We start from the raw sequence: 24,487 nt of genomic DNA, 5'->3' as shown, positions 1-24,487 counted from the left end.
ATGTGGCGGCTCACATATGGGACCGGTGGGGAGTATCAGCAGCTGCATTCCCCCATTCCTGCTCTGTCCACATCAGTGTGGGAGGAGGGTGGACAATCAGAACTGCCAAGTGGAGTATGTCAGTGCAGAGACTCCCCACTTGGGGCTGAGGTGGAAAAGCAGCGCCATTGCCCTGACAGCTGCTCTAATGACGCTGCAAATTTCCCGAAAGAGAGAAGCGCCAGGCCATGGCCGGCTGCCACGCATGCGCAGCACTGCCACCGGCCAAGTCGAACAACACGTCGAGTGGAACCGTGAGGTAAAGAAGGGGGTAAGAGGAATGCAATTTATTTTCGCATCCGAAGTCGGCGACTTTTTAAAAAAACAAATAAAATGTGAATGATTTCTAATGGCTGTCGGGTAGCGGGCGTCACTGTTTAACCGCGGCTGATGGAAATTTGAGACCGCGGGAAGTTGTTTGTTTTCTGCTGTCCGTCTCCAGCGTGAACTTCTCCAAATTATTGCCATTTAAACTTTATTGGCTTTTTGTTTTTGGCGCTCTTGTCCTGCAAAATCTCGGTCTGGGTTTTAATGAGAAACTTAAATCAGTCGGCTGAAAAAAATAATTGTTTTTCTCTCTTCCCCCCCCCCCCCCCCCCCAACACAAATATCATGATTAACCTCTTCGATTTGATCAAATCTTGAAAGTTTTTCTTTTCTTAATGTTAATGTCAGGTTCACGGCTGAGGAATTCTTAACGATTACGTCGAGTGCCAAGGACGTTCAGGATCTCCGCTGCAAGTTGTCTCCGTGCGAGGGAATTAAACATTTGTTCTGATTGTCATTACATTTTTCCCCTTCCTGACACTACTTGTTCAGTTAAGAAAACGAATGCAGTTTATTTTTGAGGAAAAGTGTGTCGTCGTCCCCCGAATTGTTCAATTAGACACCCTGCAATTGGTGTCAATTAACCATGCAACTTTATATTTCTGTAGGATCTTTCATGGCCTCAGGACATCCCCCAAACGGTTTAGAAGCAATCAAGTAGTTTTGAAGAATAAGAGATAGGTTGCCCCTCTAACCTGCTTCCCACCGTTCAATGCGATCGAGGCTGATCATCAATTCGCTACAGTGTAGAATGAGGCCATTTGGCCCATCGCACTGACCCTTCAAAAGACCACCTTGCCCAACCACAATTCCCTGCCCTATTCCTGCAACTCCACCCCAGGGACAATTTCCCTGAGAGACGTCTGTCCCAACCTTAAATATATTCAACAAACCCTTTCGAATAAAGAGATTTCTCCTCTCAGTCCCAAATGATCAGCAGTGTTCTAGATTTCCCAGTTGGGGGAAATGACCTCCTTGGTATAAAAACAGAAAATGCTGGAAAAACTCAACAGGTTCAGCAGCAACTGTGGAGTGAGAAATGGATATGGACTTGAAACTTTAGCTCTGTTTCTCTGTCCACAAACATGCTGAGATTTTCTAGCATTTCCTGTTTTTCAGATTTCCAGTACCTACAGTATTTTGATTTGATTCTGTATCTAGAGTACTGTGTTCAGTTCTGGGTGCTGTACTTTGGGAAGGATATTGGCTTTGAAGGTGGTACAGATTCAACAGAATGATACATTCGCTAAAATACTTAAATTATGAGGACAGGTAGTGTAGAATAAATTTGCATTACTTTTCAGTATAGAAGATTAAGGGGTGATCTTGTTGAGATGTTTGAAATTAATTTTTATAATGTTTCCAATTTAGTGCGGCCAATCCACCTACCCTTCACATCTTTAGGTTGTGGGGGTGAGACCCATGCAGACACGGGGAGAATGTGCAAACTCCACATGGACAGTGACTTGGGGCAGGATCGATCCTGGGTCCTCGGTGCTGTGAGGCAGCAGTGCTAACCACTGTTTGCTTCCTGTAGATGCTGACTCCATTCGTGCTTCAGAAATCCTCCCATCACCCTTTGCTGGAATAGGTGGGACGTGCTCTCCAAGCCTCTACCGCTACTTCCAATCTTGTAAGCTCCTTGGACCAGTTCCCTCAACTAGACTACATGGATTTGCCCTTTATTGTCTCCCGAATCCCAAGGTTTCACTTTCTCAGTCTATGGGTTTCATTCTCACTGCCCCTCTGCTGGTACACTGAATTTGCTATGGCCATTACTCGCCTCTGATAGACCTTGTATCAACCTCCGCTGGCTACTGAGCAAATAGTGCACCTACTGATACTTTGCCCCAAAAACTGCTCCTGGAGTCATTTGCTCTCCACAACTGATTCTAAGCCTGTACATCAGCTCATCAATTCTCCAAACTATACAAATTGATATTCTTCTTGGGTAAAGGATTGGAGGATGACTCAAACTCCTGTAGTTGGACCTGAGCAGGGAATTGTATTGGGGTGTGTAGTTACAAAGGAGACAGATTGAAATGTGAGGAAAATACAGACTATTTCAAACCTCATCTGAAACAAAATTAATATTTTTCTTTCTACCCAGGTACTGTGATGTCATTCCTTAGGTGCACAAGGCATCTGGGCATCTGGCGGCTACGAAACAGGTATTGGTCATCCCATCTTTCAGTCATTTTGAGTAGAGTAACACTTATTTGGTGGCTCCAAAAATGATTCCGCTTCAAAATGTTTTGTCCACACACTTCTGAGAAAGTAGTGCCAGCTGTGGTTCACTTGGTGACAGTACTCGCAGGGAGCGTGCAAACGATCAAAATGAATGTACTGCTGAGGTTCCTCTTCCTGTTTAGATCATACCGATCTTCATCCCCAAGGCCTTCTTCCAAAACATGGACTGCTTAATTATGGCGTTGGGGGGGGGGGGGGGGGGGGGGGGGGGGGGGGGGGGGGGGGGGGGGGAAGAATCCAAGAGTGCCCAAACCAACACTGCAAAGGAAGAAAATTAAGAGTGGCTTGGTATTACTGAGCCTGCAGTACTACCACTGAGCAGCAACAGCGGAAAGAGTGAGGGGTTGGGTACACGAACCCAACTCTGAGTGGATGCGGATGGAGGAAGCCTCCTGCAAGGGGACGGCTCTCCGGGCCCTAGCCAAGGCAGGACTCCCATCCCCCTCGGCAAAATACACATCCAGCCCAATGGTAGCGGCCACACTGAAAACGTGGAACCAATTAAGGCAACACTGCGGGATAACAAGATGGTCCCCATCTGCGGAAACCACAAGTTACCACCAGCCATGCTAGACACCACCTTTTAAAAAATGGAGACAAGACAGGGGAATGCTGACAGTTAGGGTCTTCTACATAGAAAACGCTGAACGAACTAACGGCGGAATGGGAACTACCAACAGGACAGGAAATGAAAAAATGAAATGAAAATCGCTTATTGTCACGAGTAGGCTTCAATGAAGTTACTGTGAAAAGCCCCTAGTCGCAACATTCCGGTGCCTGTTCGGGGAGGCTGGTACGGGAACTGAACCTGTGCTGCTAGCCTGCATTGGTCTGCTTTAAAGGCCAGCTATTTAGCCCTGTGCTAGAGACAGTAGGATACCCGAGGACCCCGTAGACCACACTTTTGTTTTATAAATTTAGAGTACCCAATTAATTTTGTCCAATTAAGGGGCAATTTAGTGTGGCCAATGCACCTATCCTGCACATCTTTGGGTCGACATCATCAAAACTGATTATCTGGTCATTATCATATTGTTGGTTGTGGGATTTTGCTGTGCATCAATTGGCTGCTGCATTCCCTATCATGCAACAGCGACTACACCTCAAAAGTACTTTTGAGTGGAAAAGCACTGTGGGATATCCTGAGGTCCTGAAAGCTACTATGGAAATTGGAGTCTTTGACGCAGTGTAGCCAAAACGGAAATACTTTTAGATGTGTTTGTCTATCATTGCCTGGAAGTATCCCATCAACTTGCAGCCGTGGCCTTGAGTATGATCATGTATTGGATGCATCACATAAATTTTAACTAAATTAAAATTACTTATTTCAGCCTTGCTTTATTAATTGAAGTCATATTTGGAATATTGGAAAAAAAGAATTTGGTACTCTAAATTTTAAAATAAATAAATTTAAGAAACGATTCCTTGCTCAGATCCAACTCCAGCAGTTTGAGCCATCCTCCAATATTGCAATGTTGGAAAAAAGAATTGGGTACTCTAAATTTTAAAAAAATGAACAAAGTCGATCTGCTACCGTGAAGGGAAGTTCCTCTAGGATTTTAGTTTAATCATTGTTGATCCAGTGTTTTAAAAAAAAATTAGAGTACCCAATTATTATTTTTTTTTCCAATTAAGGGGCAATTTCACGTGGCCAATCTACCTACCCTGCACATCTTTGGGTTGTGGGGGTGAAACCCACGCAAGCACTGGGAGAATGTGCAAACTCCACACGGACAGTGATCCAGAGCCGGGATTCGAATCGGAGTCCTCAGCACTGTAGTCCCAGTGCTAACTACTGCGCCATGTGCTGCACTGATCCAGTGGTTTTAATGGCAGGTAGCCACCTGTTTAGCCGATTTATGGCTAATTCATGCTGGTTGTTTGCTGGATAGTTCTTTTTTTTTTAAATTTAGATTACCCAATTATTTTTTCCAATTAAGGGGCAATTTAGCGTGGCCAATCCACCCACTCTGCACATTTTTGGGTTGTGGGGGCGAAACCCACGCAGACACGGGGAGAATGTGCAAACTCCACACTGACAGTGACCCAGGGCCGGGATTGAACCTGGGACCTCAGCGCCGTGAGGCAGCTGTGCTAACCACTAGGCCACTGTGCTGTCCTCGGATAGTGCTTTTAACCTTCAATGTGTTCAGTTGACTCCTGCATATGTATAAATTAGTGCAAGGTACTTCATTAATAACAAAAAATGAAGCTGTAGTGGCACAAAGGACCTATATTGATTCAGTCTGTTCTTAAACTTTGTCATTTATGGTTCAGCTATTGGTGGAATAGAATCGATCTGCATTCGCATGTGTGTACATCAAAGAGATCAATTAATTTACATGTTCGTTCTTTTAAAAAGGACATTCGCTGTCTAGTCCAATTTCTATTGCATTCAATTTAATTTTAATCCCTGTTTTTGTCTATTTCTCTGTCCCTCTTTCTTTGTCCCACTTTCTCGGTGTGTGTAAATATATCATTGTTATGCTATGTATGACTGGTGAACAGAGCATCATAGAATTTACAGTGCAGAAGGAGGCCATTCGGCACATCGAATCTGCACCGGCCCTTGGAAAGAGTGCCCTACTTAAATCCATGCCTCCTCCCTGTCCCTGTAACCCAGTAACCCCACCTAACCTTTTGGACACAAGGGGCAATTTAGCATGGCCAATCCACTTAACCTGCACATCTTTGGACAGTGGGAGCGGAGGAAACCCATGCAGTCACTGGGAGGAAGTGCAAACTCCACACAGACAGTGACCCGAGGCCGTGTCCCTGGAGTTGTGAGGCAGCAGTGCTAACGTTTCAATCGTGATATAGAATTTAGAATTAACAGTGCAGAAGGAGGCCATTCAGCCCATCGAGTCTGCACCTGCTCTATGAAAGAGCACCCTACCCAAGCCCACACCTCCATCCTATCCCCATAATCCAATAACCCGACCCAACACGAAGGGCAATTTTGGACACTAAGGGCAATTTAGCGTGACCAATCCACCTAACCTGCTCATCTTTGGATTGTGGGAGGAAACCGGAGCACCCGGAGGAAACCCACGCACACACGGAGAGAACGTGCAGACTCCGCACAGACAGTGACCCAAGCCGGGAATCGAACCTGGGACCCTGGAGCTGTGAAGCAATTGTGCTAACCACCATGCTGCCCTATCTCAACCTATCACTGTTTTGGTGACTGCTGTTTGTAGCAGTGATCTTTACACTTGGTTGGTTCTGTTGCCTCAAATATGAGGAAATACCTTTTTATCTGAAGTCCCATGTTTGCTTTATATTAAAGCGGCCTTGCACTTGCAGATTATTTGTTGTTTTGTGCCAAAAATATGAAAACTACTGTTAGAAAACTTCTGATTGAAGCACCCCCTGCAGCATTGCCTCACTCTTAGAGCATCTGCTGCCCCAATGTCTAAAATATAATGTCAGTTGCCGAAAACAAAACTCTGCTTTCTTTGCTCTGTACCAATAGCTTTCTGCAACAAAAAACACGTTAGTAAGTCAATGAATATAGAATGCAGAATTCTAAATTTTTGACAGCATGCTGTGTCTGGAGTATGGTAGTGTAGTGCCTATTACCGGACCAGTATTCCAGAGGGCTGGACTAATAATTCAGCGAATGTAAATATAAATCTCACCAACTGCCGTGAAATGGCAACTTATATTTATATAACATCTTTTATAAAGCAATGAAATGTCCCCAAGACGCTTCACAGGAGCATTATTGAAAAAGTATGACACCGATCCACGTGAAATATTCGGTAGGATGACTAAAAACCTGGTCAAAGTGGTAGGTTTTATGGAGTGACATAGACATAGAACATACAATGTAGAAGGAGGCCATTCGGCCCATCGAGACTGCACCGACCCACTTAAGCCCTCACTTCCACCCTATCCCCGTAACCCAATAACCCCTCCTATCCTTTTTGGTCACTAAGGGCAATTTATCATGGCCAATCCATCTAACCTGCACGTCTTTGGACTGTGGGAGGAAACCGGAGCACCTGGAGGACACCCACGCAGACATGAGGAGAACGTGCAGACTCCAGCGGGGAATCGAACCTGGGACTTTGGCCCTGTGAAGCCACAGTGCTATCCACTTGTGCTACTGTGTTGCCCCATAAGATAAGTGCCATAAGATATGTGTGGTGGAGAAGTGCAGGGAGGGTATTTCAGCGCTTTGGCCAGGCAACTCCAAGCACGGCCACAATGATGGAAGAATTATAATTTGGAATGCAAAAAGAAGGAAGAAATCGAGGAGTACAGATATGTCTGAAGATCGTGGGACTGGAGGCGATTACAGAGGGGTGAGGCCATGAAAGGGTCTGAAGATGAGAATATGAATCTTAAAATCAAGACATTGCTGGACTGGATGCCAGCGTGGGTCATTGAACCCAGTGGTGATAGGGAAACTGGACTTGCTGCGAGTCAAGACATGGGTCAGCAGGATTTTGGATGACCGTAAGTTTACAGAGGGGAGAACATGAAAGACCAGCCAGGAGAGCATTGAAACTGTAAAGTCTAGAGGTAATGGCGGCGTGGAGAAGGGTTCATAACTGATGAGCTGAGATAGGGGCAACATTTGGTGATGTTATGGAGGTGGAAGTAGGCAGTCTCAGTGATGGCACGAAGGTAAGTTTGGAAGCTAATCTTGGGATCAAATGCAACACAAGTTTGGGAACAGACTGGCTTAATCTCAGACTGTTGTCACGGAGAACGATGGAATTAATAGCTAGGATACAGAGTTTGGAACAGGGGACCAAAAACTGGCTTCAGTCTTCCCAACATTTAATTGGAGGAAATTTCTGTTCATCCAGTACTCGATAATGGATAAGCAGTCTGATAATTTAGCCAGGTTAAAGTCCAACAGGTTTGTTTCGAATCACTAGCTTTTGGAGTGCAGCTCCTTCATCAGGTGAATCAGCTGATGAGTGTACCTACACCACATGGACTTTCAGTGATTCAAGAAGGTGGCTCACCACTACCTCGGGGGCAGTTGGGGTGCGGCCAATGATGCCTTCGAATGCCCAGTGAGTCCCATGAATTAACTTTTAAAATATCCCTCTCAGGGCAGCACGGCGGCGCAGTGGTTAGCCCTGCTGCCTCACGGCGCTGAGGTCCCAGGTTCGATCCCGGCTCTGGTCACTGTCCGTGTGGAGTTTGCACATTCTCCCCGTGTCTGCGTGGGTTTCACCCCCACAACCCAAAGATGTGCAGGGTAGGTGGATTGGCCACGCTAAATTGCCCCTTGGGTACACTAAATTTTTTTTTTTTAAATCCCTCTCCAGAGTTTTGATTTCTTCTGAGATTCTTTTCCTCTGGATCTCTGTATACCCGAGTTTCACTTTCCAAATGCAGTTTCAAATCTTCGGCCATGTGAACACTACTGCTCCAGAAGCCTGCAGTCGGGAGCCACCAACCTTCGGCTACCTCCTCTGATCTGCGGAGCTTCTCTCTCGAGCCCATTTTTGCTTAATTTAGCCTGTTCCCTGCAGCCCTGTCTTTAATTCGCAGCCTATTTCTCTGCTTGTTTCATTCAACTTTACTCCTGGGACCTTTTTCTGTACCACTCTCTGGTTTGGGACCTTCTCTCTGCGTCTTGCTCCCTGGGGCACCTTCCTTCTATAGGTGTTCTGATTCAGGTCACCTGGCATTCAGTTTCATGGCATTTCACTTCCGTTTTTCTTTTGCACATGCATAAGACCGATTCTTGGTCTAAAGAATGTAAAAGCCACTAACTGCGCATGTGCAACCATTTCCCGACAGGTGTATGCATGGAAGGACCGAAGATGTTGGGGACAAAAACCCGGACTGCCGATTTAATAAAATAAATCAAGCTAAGCATTTGCGTTTGTCACAATTCATTCAGTGACATTTCCGCACCATTGCCTCTCTCCACAATCTATTGTTCTGAGAATTTTGGTTTATCAAGATGTGTTCTCACCACTTTTTGCTTCCTTTTTAGAGTACAGATCGAAACCTCTGCAGTGCTCCCACAGGCCAGCTCAGTATGTGGATTTGTACGATCGAAAAATACGACTGCTAACCATGCCAGAAGTGAGGACTACCAGTTCTCTACCACACAATGGAGACACATGGTTATTGGAGTCCTGGCAGGTACAGGTGCTGTCCTAGTTTATGGCATATACAGACAGCAGGTATGAAGAAATAGCTGTAGCTTCCTTGCTAATAATTTTATATCACTTGTTTCATTAAAGTGTGCTTAGCAATTTTTGTTTTTAATTGGTGGATGGTGTGATGAATGCAAGGCATTGGTATATATTTTGTATTTTTTAAAACATTTTTTTTTCAATTGAGGGGCCATTCACTCTTGCCCTCTCCAAGCAGTCTTTCCAAGAATTCTCTATCCAGAGGAGAGCAAGTATCCCTGTGTTAGCTAACTTTATTTATGAGCGGCTTTTAAAAAAAAATAAATTTAGAGCACCCAATGATTTTTTTTTCCAATTAAGGGGCGATTTAACCGTGGCCAATCCACCTACCCTGCACATCTTTGGGTTGTGGGAGTGAAGTCCACGCAGTCGTGGGGAGAATGTGCAAACTTCACACGGACAGTGACCCAGGACTGGGATTCGAACCCGGGTCCTCAGCGCCGCAGTCCCGGTGCTAACCACTGCGCCACATGCCGCCCATAAGTGGCTTTTGACCTGTGATGGACTTTGCTTAATTGGAGATAGAGATAATATCAGTTGGAAGTTAGTGTTCTCTTTTTATTGTTAAGAATTATTTAACTGTTAATTGTAAGTTATTTCTGTGATGTAAATATTAATCCCATGTTAAGAATAAAGTTTGTTTTTTAGGCAGGGGGTTTGGGTCTCCCGAACCTGATGTACTGCTACTGGGCGGCGAATGTGGAGAAGGTGCAGAGCTGGGTCAGAGGGGTTGATTCCCAGTGGGTCAGAATGGAGGAGAGATTGTGCAGGGGGTCGGGACTGAAAGAACTAGCAACAGCGCCGCTCCCAATAGCTCTGGGGAAATACTCAGGGAGTCCGGTAATAATAGCTTCATTGAAAATCTGGAGGCAGTTTCGCCAACACTTCGGGTTGGGGGCAGGGTCAATGGAAATGCTGATTCGGGAGAACCACAGATTTGAGTCAGGGAGGTGGGATGGAAGCTTTCGGAAATGAGAAGGGGATTAAGACGCTAAAAGATTTGTTTCTTCGGGGTCGATTTGCAGGATTGAGGGCGCTGGAAGAGAAGTATGGGCTGGAGCAGGGAGAAGTGTTTAGGTATATGCAGGTTCGGGACTTTGCCAGGAAGGAGAATGTACAGAGCTTCCCGGAGGAACCAACGTTGCTGGAGGAGGTGCTGACGGCAAGGGGACTGGAGAAGGGGACAGTGTCAGCGGTATACGGAGCTATGTTGGAAAAAGATAAGGCACCACTGGAGGGGATCAGAGCGAAGTGGGAGGGAGAGTTGGGAGAGGTTATAGAGGAGGGGGTCTGGTGTGAGGTGCTCCGGAGAGTGAATGCCTCCACCTCATGCGCGAAGTTGGGGCTGATACAGCTGAAGGTGGTGTACAGAGCGCACCTCACGAGGGCGAGGATGAGCCGATTCTTTGAGAGGGTAGAATGATGTGTGTGAGTGTTGCGGGGGGGGGGGGGGGGCTAATCACGTTCATATGTTTTGGTCCTGTCCAAAGCTTGGGGAGTACTGGAAGGAGGTGTTTAGGGTAATTTCCAAGGTGGTGCATGTGAAACTGGACCCGGGTCCCCGGGAGGCCATATTCGGGGTGTCGGACCAGCCAGGGTTGGAAACGGGTGCGGAGGCAGATATTATAGCCTTCGCCTCGTTGATCGCCCGAAGGTGGATCCTGCTGGGATGGTGAGCGGCCTCTCCACCCTGTGCCCTGGCGTGGCGGGGGGACCTGCTGGAATACTTGGCCCTTGAGAAGGTTAAGTTCAAACTGAGGGGAAGCTCAGAGGGGTTCTACAAGTCATGGGCACTATTTATTATGCACTTTCAAGAATTGGATAACATCGAACATTAGGTGGGGGGGGGGGGGGGGGGTTGGTTTGGGGGGGGAGGGGGGCTGTGTTTATTAAAGATGGCTATGGGTAATCCATGATTCCTTTTTTGTCATTTGTTTATGTAAACATGCGGGCTGATGTTTGGTGGGAGGATGGGATCGTTGTTATTGTTATGGGGTTTGACGTATTTGTTGTTTATTGTTTGTTGTTGGTGGGTGTAAATTCGGGAGAAAATGTGAAAAAGGAGGAGAATAAAAATTATTTTTTAAAAAAAGAATTAAATTTGTTTCAATATAAAAGCTATCTATTGGGTGGTGGAATCACTTCTGGAGCAAAGTAGCCTTTCCTCAGTTTTACAAATTTAAAAAAAGAAGTGTTTGGGGTTCTTGTCTGGCATCCTAACAAATGTTGGGGGCTGATCCAGGATCTTAACAATGGAATTCCCTAGTAAAGAGATTGGGTAGTACACCTTGTTACAGATCGTTTCTACTCTTAACTCTCACACCCCACTCAATTTTCTCCTGAAGGTGCTCACATTCTAGGGTGTATTTCTCAGCTTAGCAATCATTTTGTTCAATGTATTTTATTACAAACATGTATTAAAACGGGTTATAGCAAATAAACACCCCGGGAAACATCCTTCCCAGCAGTCAACTATAGTCTATAAAGATTTACTCCCTTTTTCAAGCCGCCCCCCGCCCCGGGCAACGAATAGCTCCTCAAAACACGGTCACAAACATCCCCCACCTTTCCTCAAACACCCCTGCAGAGCCGTTCGACTCATATTTTATCTTCTCCAACCGCAGGAAGTCGTGCACGTCACCCAACCAAGCCGCTACTCCCAGTGGCGATGCCGACCGCTACTCCAGTAAAATTCATCGCCGTGCAATCAGAGAGGCGAAGGCCACGACATCGGCCTTCCTCCTCCACAAGCTCGGGCTTCTCTGAAACCCCAAATATTGCCACCAAAGGGTCTGGGTCCACCACCTCCTCCACTATCCTGGCTAAGACCGGGAACACTCCTCCCCCCCCCCCCCCCCCCCCCCCCCACGCTCATCTACCCCCTGAAAGAACCCACTCATTCTCGCCCGAGTCATATGCACCCTGTGCACCACCTTAAACTGTATCCATGATGTGGAGTTATTAAACTGTATCATCCTTGCATAAGGGGAGGTCCCATTTACCCTATGTAGTGCCTCACTCCATACTCCCCAATTGATCTCCCCTCCCAACTCCGCTTCCCATTTCTCCTTTATCTTCACCACCGCTTGCCTCCCTGCTCCCCCAGCCGCTTGCATATATCCCCAATTCTTCCCTACCCTTCCACATCCAGAAGCAGCAGTCGCTCAAGCAGGGTGTATCCCGGCAACCTCGGGAACCCCTCCAGACCTTTTGTGCAAAGTCCCTAACATAAGAACACAAGAACTAGGAGCAGGAGTAGGCCATATGGCCCCTCGAGCCTGCTCCGCCATTCAATGAGATCATGGCTGATCTTTTGTGGACTCAGCTCCACTTTCCTGCCTGAACACCACAACCCTTAATCCCTTTATTCTTCAAAAAACTATCCATCTTTACCTTAAAAACATTTAATGAAGGAGCCTCAACTGCTTCACTGGGCAAGAAATTCCATAGATTCACAACCCTTTGGGTGAAGAAGTTCCTCCTAAACTAAGTCCTAAATCTACTTCCCCTTATTTTGAGGCTATGCCCCTTAATTCTGCTTTCACCCGCCAGTGGAAACAACCTGCCCGCATCTATCCTATCTATTCCCTTCATAATTTTATATGTTTCTATAAGATCCCCCTCATCCTTCTAAATTCCTATGAGTACAGTCCTCAATGAGTACTCAATCTCTCCTCGTAATCCAACCCCTTCAGCTCTGGGATTAACCTAGTGAATATCCTCTGCACACCCTCCAGCGCCAGTACGTCCTTTCTCAGGTAAGGAGACCAAAACTGAACACAATACTCCAGGTGTGGCCTCACTAACACCGTATACAATTGCAACATAACTTCCCTAGTCTTAAACTGCATCCCTCTAGCAATGAAGGACAAAATTCCATTCGCTTTCTTAATCACCTGTTGCACCTGTAAACCAACTTTTTGCGACTCATGCACCAGCACACCCAGGTCTCTCTGCACAGCAGCATGTTTTAATATTTTATCTAATCCCTTTTGCTGGTATTCCTACCAAAATGGATAACCTCACATTTGTCAACGTTGTATTCCATCTGCCAGACCCTAGCCCATTCACTTAACCTATCCAAATCCCTCTGCAGACTTCCAGTATCCTCTGCACTTTTCGCTTTACCACTCATCTTAGTGTCATCTACAAACTTGGACACATTGCCCTTGGTCCCCAACTCCAAATCATCGATGTAAATTGTGAACAATTGTGGGCCCAACACTGATCCCTGAGGGACACCACCAGCTACTGATTGCCAACCAGAGAAACACCCATTAATCCCACTCTTTGCTTTCTATTAATTAACCAATCCTCTATCCATGCTACTACTTTACCCTTAATGCCATGCATCTTTATCTTATGCAGCAACCTTTTGTGTGGCACCTTGTCAAAGGCTTTCTGGAAATCCAGATTTTACACATCCATTGGCTCCCCGTTATCTACCGCTCTGGTAATGTCCTCAAAAAATTTCACTAAATTTGTTAGGCACGACCTGCCCTTTATGAACTCATGCTGCGTCTGCCCAATGGGACAATTTCCATCCAGATACCTTGCTATTTCTTCTTTGATGATAGATTCCAGCACCTTCCCTACTACCGAAGTTAAGCTCACTAGCCTATAATTAACCGCTTTCTGCCTACCTCCTTTTTTAAACAGTGGTGTAACGTTTGCTAATTTCCAATCCGCCGGGACTACCCCAGAGTCTAGAGAATTTTGGTAAATTATCACTAGTGCATTTGCAATTTCCCTAGCCATCTCTTTTAGCACTCTGGGATGCATCAGGGCCAGGAGACTTGTCTACCTTTAGCCCCATTAGCTTGCCCATCACTACCTCCTTAGTGATAACAATCCTCTCAAGGTCCTCACCTGTCATAGCCTCATTTCTATCAGTCACTAACCTGCAGCTACCTGAACACGCTGCCCCTCGGCAGCTCTACCCTCTCCGTTAGCTCCTTCAGACTGGTGAACCCTTCCTCCAAATACAGATTCCTCACCTTGACCAGCCCCACTTCCCTCCACCTCCTGTGTACACTATCCATCCCCCCAGCTCAAACCCATGATTCTCGCACAGCGGCGTTAACACCGACATCCCTTCCACCCTAAAATGCCTCCTCAGCAAATTCCATATCTTCACCGTGGACTGCACCACTGGGCTCCCTGAATACCTACTCTGAGCCATTGGCAATGCTGCCATCACCATAGCCCTCAAACTAGACCCTTTACAAGATTCCTTCTCCTTCCCACCAGCACTGCACCTTGTCCATATTTGCTGCCCAATAATAATGAAGCAAGTTCGGCAATGCCAACCCCCCTGCTGCCTCTGCCTCTGTAGCAGGGTCCTCCCCACCCTCGGCACATTCCCTGCCTATACAAAGTCTGAAATTATCGTGTCCACTTTCCGAAAAAAGGCCTTTGGTATAAAGATCGGGAGAGCCTGAAAAATAAACAAGAACCTCGGCAGAATATTCATTTTCGGCGGCGCAGTGGGTTAGCCCTGCAGTCTCACGGCGCTGAGGTCCCAGGTTCGATCCCAGCTCTGGGTCACTGTCCTTGTGGAGTTTGCACATTCTCCCCGTGTTTGCGTGGGTTTCGCCCCCACAACCCAGAGATGTGCAGGATAGGTGGATTGGCCAGGCTAAGTTGCCCCTTAATTGGAAAATAATAATTGGGTACTCTAAATTTTTTTTTTTTTTTTTTGAAATCACTGTCCCTCATTCACTGGGAAAACCTCGCTTTTCCCTCCAGTTTGTACCCCGAGAACCCTTCAAACCTCCCCAGCAGGCCCATAATCCTTCCCATACTCTCCAATGGATCTGAAACATACAGCAAGAGGTCATCGATACCCGAGGCTTCCTTGGTCCCCTCATAATCCCCCGCCACTCTACTGACCCCCTAAGAGCCATCGCCAACGGTTCTATGGCCAGCACAAACAGCAATGGCGATAGCGTGAGCTTAGCAATCATGGTACCCTTACCGAGTGACTATTGTTTCTGTATGGATCTTGAAACGAGTGCCAGTGAGTGCTGATCATGGCTGAGGATGATTCTGTGCTTGCCTGACATCCACAAGCTTGCACCCAGCATCCGGACAGCAGTCAGGAATGGGAGCTCTGGCTGACTTTTACTTTAATTCCACTCAAACCCAGATACTGAGATTAATTGCAGCACCTTTGAGGTTAATTTGATAATCAAAAGCTCAAATTACAGGATTTTATTTGTAAATGTAAGCTTATGGTCTTTTATTTTGTCTTCTAGGTGCAGCAAGCAGAGCCGAAAAGTATCACAGAATTGACCAGCCTAACTGTATCAGCGCGAGACAATGAGGTTAAACAAACTTACCCAATTTTTACCAGGCAGGATGTGACCAAGCATAAAACTATGGCAGAAGGGGTATGGGTCACCTACAAATCTGGCGTGTATGATATTACGAAGTTCATTGATCTGCATCCTGGGGGAAAGAAGATCATGCTTGCTGCTGGAGGTGCCATTGAACCATTTTGGGCAATGTATGCAGTCCATAATCAGGAACATATTTACGAGATGCTTGAAGAGTACAAAATTGGAGAACTGAGCCCAGAAGACCAGAAGGTGGCAACCTCCGATGTGAGCGACCCATATGGGAATGAGCCACTGAGACATCCTGTTTTGAAAGTGAATAGTTTAAAGCCATTTAATGCAGAGCCACCATTGGAAATCCTGTCTGATAATTATCTTACTCCAACTGAAATTTTCTTCAAAAGAAACCACCTGCCCGTCCCAGAAGTTGATCCAAAAAAGTTCAGATTGGAGATTATGGGAGAGGGGCTGAAGTCCATCCAATTAACCCTCAACGACCTCAAGACCAAGTTCACAAAGCACACAGTTACTGCCACATTGCAGTGCGCAGGTAATCGGCGCTCTGAAATGAATGCTGTGCGTCAGGTAAAGGGACTGAATTGGGGGATGGCAGCAATTGGTAATGCCAGATGGACAGGTGTCAAACTTTCCGATGTCCTTCAGTATGCAGGGCTCCCAGAGAACACAAATGCTAAGCATGTCCAATTTGAGGGACTTGATAAGGATGTGTCTGGGTCCCCCTATGGGGCCTCTATTTCTATTCGCAAGGCCCTGGCTAAAGATGGTGATGTGCTACTTGCCTACGAAATGAATGGTGAAGATCTATCCAGGGATCATGGCTTTCCACTCCGTGTTGTTGTGCCAGGAGTTGTCGGAGCACGTAATGTCAAGTGGTTGAGCAAGATCATTGTAAGTAAAGAAGAAAGCAAGAGCCATTGGCAGGTGAATGACTATAAAGGGTTTTCTCCCTCTGTAGACTGGGACACTGTTGATTTCAGCACTGCTCCAGCAATTCAGGAGCTTCCCATCCAGTCTGCCATCACAACACCTTGCAATGATGACCATATCCCTGCAGACGATGGTGAGGTCACAGTGAAAGGCTACGCGTGGAGTGGAGGTGGCCAAGAAGTAATCCGAGTGGATGTCTCACTAGATGGTGGGAAGACTTGGCAGGTGGCTGAATTAACTGGCGAGAAGCAGGATGAGGGTCAGGTGTGGGCATGGAAACTGTGGCAGCTCACTGTGCCATTGCCGAAGGGCCAAAAGAACGTGGAGATAATCTGCAAAGCTGTGGATAACAACTATAACGTGCAACCTGATACCGTTGCGCCCATCTGGAATTTACGAGGGGTTCTCAATAATTCCTGGAGCCGGGTGAAAGTTACAATTGAACCTGGCAGTAGTTAGAAACTGCAACTGAATCTCTGGGATTGTAGCGGAACCTTGAGCTTTATACAGTTGTAACAGTAATGAATATTGTAGCAATTGTCAGAATTTGTTCTCTGCCTCCTTTTTAATTGGTTACTGCCATATGGCCTAGCTCTTGCCATCATAGCAGTAACTACATGTACAGTCTACTGCTCTTAACTGGAAGATACTTAGTTTGAATTGCCGGATTCAACTTTTAACCAGCGCAAAATTCCTACTGTGCAATTTAATCTCTGATTGATTTGAATTACTTGACAATTTCAGCTGAGAGGGTTAATGTTCAGAAGTGAATCCAGACATTTATAGACTTAGTTTAAAAAGTAACACAAATGCAGTGGCCTCTGTTCTGTATTTGTATCAACTTTTGTTTTAGTTTGTGAAGGAGATAATGCACTGCTTCCATGGCAATAACACTTTTTTCAGAATATTAATCTGCAGAATTTTCAGACATTTAACAAGATAATGAACATTTGTTTATTACATTAATGACTGCTTCACCTGGATGTAATGTGTTTTGGGATGTCCAGAGGTGGTGAACGCTGCTATATGAATGCACCTCTGAATTGTTTTCTTAAACTAATTTTTATATTTTCCTTGGGCACAACTTTTGAACTACTTATTACTAAAGCTGCTTATGACCTTGTTGCTGTGCTGTCCCTTTTTTTCATGGGATTATTTGAAATCCCTGATGCTCAGCAGCTCATTGGTTTGTCTCGATCATTCTTCATCTCGGGCACCTTTTGGGTGAGATACTGAGACCCCCGTCTGCCCCCTCAAGGTCCTATGACACTATCAAAGGAATAATCAGGATGTCCTGGCCAATATTTATCTCTCAAACAACATTACTGCTCATTCTCACATTGCTGGATGTGAGGTCTTGCTGTGCGCAAATTGGCTGCTGCATTTCTGCATTATAACAGTGATCGCACTTCAAAATACTTCAGCTGTAAAGTATTTTGGACATCAAGGTCATTAAAGGCACTCCATAAATGCAAGTTCATTCATTCATTCCTTTCTTGAAAAATGTTGCCACTCGTTTGAGAGTGAGCCTGAGAAAGGATTAATCATTCTCATAGAATCTTGCAGTACAGAAGGACACCATTCAACTTGTGCCTACGGCGGTTCTTTGAAATACCTATTCAATTAGAAGACCTATCCACTGCCCCACTCTTACCCATTGCACTGCAGATGTTTCCCTTTCAAGTATGCATCCAATTGAAAGTTACAATTGATTCTCTTTTTCCATCACTCTTTGAGGCAGCGCATTCCAGATTGTAACTTGTACGTTTAAATAAAAATTATTCTTATTCTCATCTCTCATTTGGTTCTTACATAATTACCTGAAATCTGTATCCTCTTCTAGTTACTAACAGTTCTGTTGCACTGCAGACCATATGAAGGTTCTGTTTGCAGTCACATGGGTTGATAGGTGTGTAAATGGCATATGTAGACGCATTGGAGACTGTTCACTGGTAAAGGGCCGATGAGTCCATGGCTTGCTTTGTCAATCAAAATAAAATTGTCAAGCTTTTCTTGCCTTGCTGTGTAGCTTCTGATTATGAACAGAATGTTGTCTACAACAAAAGAAGCTCCATTCAAGAGGTGCGGTGAATAAAACGAATGATGTTTTCACCATGTGAACTTGGAAGAATAGTGTACTTAATGACTTGCACCAAACTAAGATTACATAAGTGTAGGGTTAAGACTGAGAGCTGAAATAATTTGGTGCCTGTTTTTGTTTTGAGTAGGACTTCATCTAGAATGTCCTTCCTTGTTTTCTTGCCTCCATCTTCCCTTGCCCCTATGGTTTTCAGGAATCAAGTAGTTGGGTAAGATTTCCCAGGTCTCTTCCTGGGCTACTTTGAAACTAACTAGTGAAAGCTGCACCAGTGTACTGAGGATGTCTTTGCTCATTCAGCAGGTAAGTCCTCAACTTCAAGTTGTCAATTTCCCCATGGTGGCACGACTGCGATCAGCAATTAATGTTTGGAGTACGTGGTCACAAGTCTGCATCACATCACTTTCTGTGCACTCCCTGCTCAGCGGTTCTCTGGAATACTTTGTGATAGAGAAAGTAATCTCTCTTCTGGCTGATATGGAGAAACAAATATATTTTTGCATCCAGATGGTTAAGCCAGGGTCATGAGTTGTATGTTCCACAGTCTGTTCTGGGTGACTGCAGGTACACTGGAGAGTTTTTGTGCATCAAGTATCTGCATCTGCCATGTTTTGTGTATACACCATTTAGGTTTTCTCATTAGGTTTACCACTCGTTTTTTTTTTGTGACCTCAACTTGGCTTTCCAAGCTTTCAGTGTTGGCGTTGCACTGTTGAGAAAGTTAAACGTGAGGTCAAAATGCTTGTGCAATTTCAAGTAACACTGAAGAACTTTGGCGCCTTGAATGGGGAGATGTTCATCTTCCTCTATTTGCTAGGTTTCTGCAGTGCTGCAATTCTCTGGGGTAATGGATGGGGAGTGATGTGTGATTGCACAGGCACCTAGGTGAGTCAGCCTGAGGGTTGCAGTCTTGTATCGCATTGCATTGTTCAGTTGAAGATGTGTGCCTTGTACTGGTCCACAGTACTCAACTGATGCCTAGAGCAGTACTTTTTATGCTCCCCAGCTTGTGCTTCCCAGTTTCTGGACCAGGTTGACCCTTGTGTTCATTTTGGTGGCTTTCTTAAGGTGGTTATGATGTGGTCCAACTTAACTCCACTATAGGTCACAGCAGGATCATGTCACACTGTATTAGCATGGAAGGTCATTTTTGGGTGTGTTTCGTGTTCCTGTTATCAAGATGGAATCCAATGACTGGTTTGGTCATGGTTTAACTTGATCTTGCATTTCTGGAAATACTTCTCCATAGGGTTTTGATCCCTGTTCAGCATGGACTTGATGTCGTTGAAACCTACTTGCCGTGATAGGGTCATCTGCATGTGAAAAATTGCGCAACTTAATCGATGGCATGCTGCTCATGTATACATTGAAAGACATCAACGCAAGTAGTAAACCTTGTATTAGTCCACTGTTGAAGAACAGTGGCGAGTTAACTTCGTTATGCAAGTGAACACATGACCACCTATTGCTCAGCATTGTCCATAACAGATGTCATGTAATTCGGATTGTCATGAAGGCTGATGACTGATTTACAAAGGCTGCACCAGTCTTGGATTTCTTTTGAAAATGGGTCTCTGTGCGCTGCAAAGGCAAAATCTTGGTCGCAAAATCTGCAATTGGGCTGGAACCCTACTTCGTCTGTGGTGGCATTCACTGATTTGACCAGGCTGCAAATCCTGCAGAGAATTATGCATTCCAGTAATTTGCAGATGACATAAATTATGTCAGCCTACAGCTTCCCGGGTTGTGGATCAGCTTTCCCAGCTTAAGTACGGCCTCCTGTCCTGTGTTTTAGAATGCTCCTACCAGCCATTGGAGTGGAAGATGGCAGCCTTCACGCGGCCCACTCTGTTAAGTGAGCAATCACAACTAATGCCATCGACCCAGCAACCAAATGTCAATGAACAACTTCCCAGTCTTCAGAGCAGCAACTTAAGCCACCCTAATATGCCAGAAGTCCTGCAACAAGAATTCTCCCAACACAGCACTGAACAACTTTCCCGGATGAAGTGCAAGTATTTCCTGAATGTTTAAAGACATAACCTCATCGCCTTCATGCTCCCAAAAAGTCACAGGTCCAATGGTCAAAAGGTTGCTATTATCGTACTCGGGGATGCAGGCTCACGAGTAGCCACTGCCCCCCAAAATATGGTTTGGCCATACATGTGATTTTAGCACCTTGATTTTGTTGTTTTTTCTATCACCCCAGCAAAAGAAGAAACCGCTGGGGAGCTGCATATTGCCAATTTGCAAAATGTCCCGAGTATGAAATGGCCAAAGCCAGTGCTTCCAAGTGCATTAATCCCAACCTTGTGCATTGGTGACTTGGAACAGGCACCATGCTGCGTGGAGCTAAGAAGCAGATCAAGTCAGTGGTGAAGACCTCACCAACTGAATGCTCATGCAAGCGCTGGCGTTTGGTTCCAAATAGCAAGAAACCTTCCACTCTGCTTGCTGGCAACAGAACTGTGTCAAGGCAAAGAATGCTTTATGCATTCCACAAAGTAATTCCCAACTTCTCTCTCTTCTCCATTAACCCCCCCCCCCCCCCCCCCCCACACACACACACACACACACACAGCCAGCATAGGCCCATCAGCACCATTCCCACAAGGAACCTGGCCAAAGCTAACTGGGACTGCTCTAACAAAGTTGTCAAAATTGGTGACCGAAATTCCTGCAATGCCAGAATGTTGCTACTGGTTGGTTGGTTGGTTGGCTTCTTTATTGCTGCTGCCAAGAAGAGCATCTCCTTGGGCTTCTGGGAAGAATACACCCCAGGTGGGCAAAAGAGGAATAAAAAACAATGGTGGTTGGGGGGGCTGGTCCAGAGAGGAAATTATGTTTTGTAGCTGGAATCTGAATAAAGTTGTATTAAACTTGTCTCAGCTGGAATTGTTTCAGTGACTGGAATGTTAGTATTGACGGATCCATCATTTGTTTTCTCAAATTTGTATGATATGGCCATTTCCATGGTGAAGAGATGTTCAACTTCTTCCTAGTCTTGTAGACATGACCCAGTTTGTGTACGACTTAATTTTTATATAAAGGAATATTGGAACACTTCATGTTTACTGAAAGGATAAAACAATCTGTTCCTTGTGTGTATTTTTTTAAATCTCCTAGAAGTATGGATATCTATGGATTGATATATTCTATAAATGTTGGACTATGTATATATGGGATATTATTTTAATATCCCTGTCGCCTGAGGTGTGGTGACCCTTTAGTAAAATCACCACCAGTCAGCTCTCAAAGGGGAGAGTAATCAATGGTCCTCTGGGACTGTGGCAACATTTCCATACATATGAGGTGGAAGAAAAGGTTGCTAAGATCTAAAAATTAGAGATTTGAGTATTTATTAATGTTCATGTGATCCTGACATCCCCGCTGAAGGATATCAAACAACGTAATTATTTCTTCCTAGGAATTTCTGCTGGTGGACCACGGGTTCTGCATGAAACACTTTACAATTTCCAGGCCCAACCATCATCAGTTGCTTCATCATTTATCTTCCTTCCACAATATCAACAAACAATGTTCACCCTTTGCGATTCTTCATATCTGAAGCAGTCCATGTCCACATGCAGCAAGACCTGGACAGTATCCAGGCTTGGTCTGACAAGTGACAAATAGTATGTGGGTCAGACGTGCCAGGCAATGACCATCTCCAAAAAGAGAGAATTTAACCATCGCCCCATGACATTCAATAGCATTGCCATTGCTGAATCCCCCACCATCAACACCCTGGGGTTACCATTGACCAGAAACTGAACTGGACGAGCTATATAAATGCTGTGGCTACAAGAGCAGGTCAGAGGCAAGGAATCCTGTGGAAGTAACTCGCTTCCTGACTCCCCAAGGCCTGTCCATCTACAAGGTACAAGTCGGGAGTCTGATGGAATAATCTTACCTGGATGAGTGCAGCTCCAACAACACTCGAGAAGCTCAACACAATGTGGGACAAAGCAGTCCGCTTGATTGGCATCCACAACCATTCATTCCCTGCACCATTGAGACACAGTGGCAGCCGTGTGTACCATCTGTAAGATGCACTGCAGGAACTTACCAAGGCTCCTCCAGCACCTTGCAAACCCACAACCGTTGCCATCGAGAAGGACAAGCACAGCAGACAAATGGGCACATCACCGCCTGGAAGTTCCCCTCCAACCCACACACCATCCTGCCTTGGAAATATATCACTGTTCCTTAATTGGAACTCCCTAACATCACTGTGGGTGTATCTGCACGAGATGGACTGCAACAGTTCAAAAAGGCGGCTCACCACTCGAGGGCAATCAGGGTTGGACAATAAATGACGGCCTATCCAGTGGTGCCACATCCCATGAATTAATATAGTGAGGCTAGGAATAGAAAGATAGTGCAACTTGGGGCAGCACGGTGACACAGTGGTTAGCACTGCTGCCTCATTGCGCTGATGTCCCAGGTTCAAGTGGATAGCTTCACAGCGCTAGGGTCCCAGGTCCCTCTGGGTCACTGTCTGTGCAGAGTCTGCACGTTCTCCTGTCTACGTGGGTTTCCTCCAGGTGCTCCGGTTTCCTCCCACAGTCCAAAGATGTGCAGGTTAGGTGGATTGACCATGATAAATTACCCTTCGTGACCAAAAAGGTTAGGAGGGGTTATTGGGTTATGGGGATAGGGTGGAAGTGAGGGGTTAAGTGGGTCGGTGCAGACTCGATGGGCCGAATGACCTTCTGCACTGTATGTTCTATGTTCTAATCTAATCTGGCCACTGCGGCAGGACTGGTGGTCTGAAATGCATTTGTTTCAAGGCGAGAAGTATAACAGGTAAGGCAGATGAATTTAAGAGCTTGGATTAGTTCTTGGAACTATAATGTTGCTAATACAGAGACTTGGTTGAAAGGGGGAGACAGGATAGGCAGCTAAATATTCCAGGATTTGGATGCTTCAGGTGAGATCACAGCTGCACTGAGGGAGAATGCCTCGAAGGGCTCATGCAGCGAGGTAATATGGGTAGACTCGGGAATAGGAAGGGTGCAATTACAGTGTTGGGGGGTTTACTACAGGCCTCCCAACAGCTAGCGGTCATAGAGGAGCAGACATGTAGACATATTTTGGAAAGATGTAAAAGCAACAGAGTTGTGATTGATTTGAACTTCTACATTGACTGGGACTCACTTAGTGCTTAGAGGCTTTGATGGGGCAGAATTTGTAAGAAACATCCAGGAGGGTTTCTTGAAACTATGTAAATAGTCCAAAGGGGCAGCATGGTGGCACAGTGGTTAGCACTGTTGCCTCGGCGCCAAGGACCCGGGTTCGATCCCAGCCCCAGGTCACTGTCAGTGTAGAGTTTGCACATTCTCCCCGTGTCTGCATAGGTCTCACCCCCACAACCCAAAAAGACGTGCAGGGTAGGTGAATTGGCCTTGCTAAATTGTCCCTTAATTGGGGGCAAAAATAGAATTGGGTATTCTAAATTCATTAAAAAATATATATAAATAGTCCAAATAGGGAAGGGGCCATGCTGGACCTGCTATTGGGGAATGAGCCTGGCCAGGTGATCGAAGTTTCGGTTGGGGGGCATTTTGGGAACAGTGACCATAATTCTGTAAGTTTTAAGGTACTCGGGTGAAGGTGCTAAATTGGGGGAAGGCTAATAGGCAGGAACTGAAGCATTTAGATTGGGGGCGGCTTTTGAGAGTAAATGAACATCTGACATGTGGGAGTCTTTAGAACGTCAATTGATTACAATTCCGGACCGGCATGATCCTGTGAAGGATAATTATGGCAAGTTTCGGGAACCTTGGATAACAGGATATTGTGAGCCTAATCAAGAAAAAGTAAGCATTCATAGGTCTAGAAGGCTGAGAACAGACAAAGCCCTTGAAGAATATAAAGAAAGTAGAAGGACTTAAGTAAGGAGTTAGGAGGGCTAAAAGGGGTCATGAGCATTACTTGGCAAACAGGATTAAGAAGAATCGCAAAGCATTTTAAAGAGCGAGGGTAGCCAGGGAAAGGGTTGGCCCACTTGAGGGGGAGGCAATCTACGCGTGAAGCCAGAGGAAATGGGCGAGGTACGAAATGAGTACTTTGCATCTGTGTTCATCAAAGAGAAGGATTTGGTGGATGATGAGTCTGAGCAAGGACTTGTAGATATTCTGGATCATGTCGGTACCAAAAAGGTGTTGAGAATCTCCTTTTTTAGAAATAATTTTTATTGAAAAATTTTGTATTTATACAACATCATCGAACCATAATAAAATAACAATAATAATAGCAATCATAAACATTCGCCCCTCCTCAATGAACAACACACCATGTTGTTAACACAA

General features: G+C 45.5%; 1 protein-coding gene across 9 annotated transcripts; it reads left to right on the top strand.

Moving 5' to 3' along the window:
- The first annotated feature begins 202 nt into the window (after positions 1-202).
- On the top strand, positions 203-21,239 carry suox (sulfite oxidase). Of its 9 annotated transcripts, none has more exons than XM_038786411.1 (5): positions 203-298; positions 715-776; positions 2,477-2,537; positions 8,585-8,777; positions 15,047-21,239. In XM_038786411.1, exons 1-5 carry the CDS (start codon positions 228-230, stop codon positions 16,532-16,534), a joined length of 1,875 nt encoding a protein of 624 aa, XP_038642339.1. In that variant the 5' UTR covers positions 203-227; the 3' UTR covers positions 16,535-21,239. The 9 variants fall into 9 exon arrangements, with proteins under 9 accessions (XP_038642339.1, XP_038642338.1, XP_038642341.1 ...); XM_038786410.1 differs by having other exon boundaries at positions 715-806; XM_038786416.1 differs by having other exon boundaries at positions 225-310; positions 715-789.
- Positions 21,240-24,487: the final 3,248 nt, after the last annotated feature.

The sequence above is a fragment of the Scyliorhinus canicula genome, chromosome 28 (genome assembly GCF_902713615.1).
Source record: "Scyliorhinus canicula chromosome 28, sScyCan1.1, whole genome shotgun sequence".
In the NCBI taxonomy this organism is placed as follows: Eukaryota; Metazoa; Chordata; class Chondrichthyes; order Carcharhiniformes; family Scyliorhinidae; genus Scyliorhinus; species Scyliorhinus canicula.
The sequence above is the reverse complement of the archived record's forward strand: the minus strand, read 5'-3'. Positions and strand labels throughout refer to the sequence as shown.

Bases quoted from the DNA above. Each gene is read 5' to 3' on its own strand.
- suox (XM_038786410.1), top strand. From the start codon at position 228: ATGGCCGGCTGCCACGCATGCGCAGCACTGCCACCGGCCAAGTCGAAC. The intron at 299-714 runs GTAAAGAAGGGG...TGTTAATGTCAG, and splicing joins ACGTCGAGTGGAACCGTGAG to GTTCACGGCTGAGGAATTCT. The intron at 2,538-8,584 runs GTATTGGTCATC...CTTCCTTTTTAG, and splicing joins ATCTGGCGGCTACGAAACAG to AGTACAGATCGAAACCTCTG.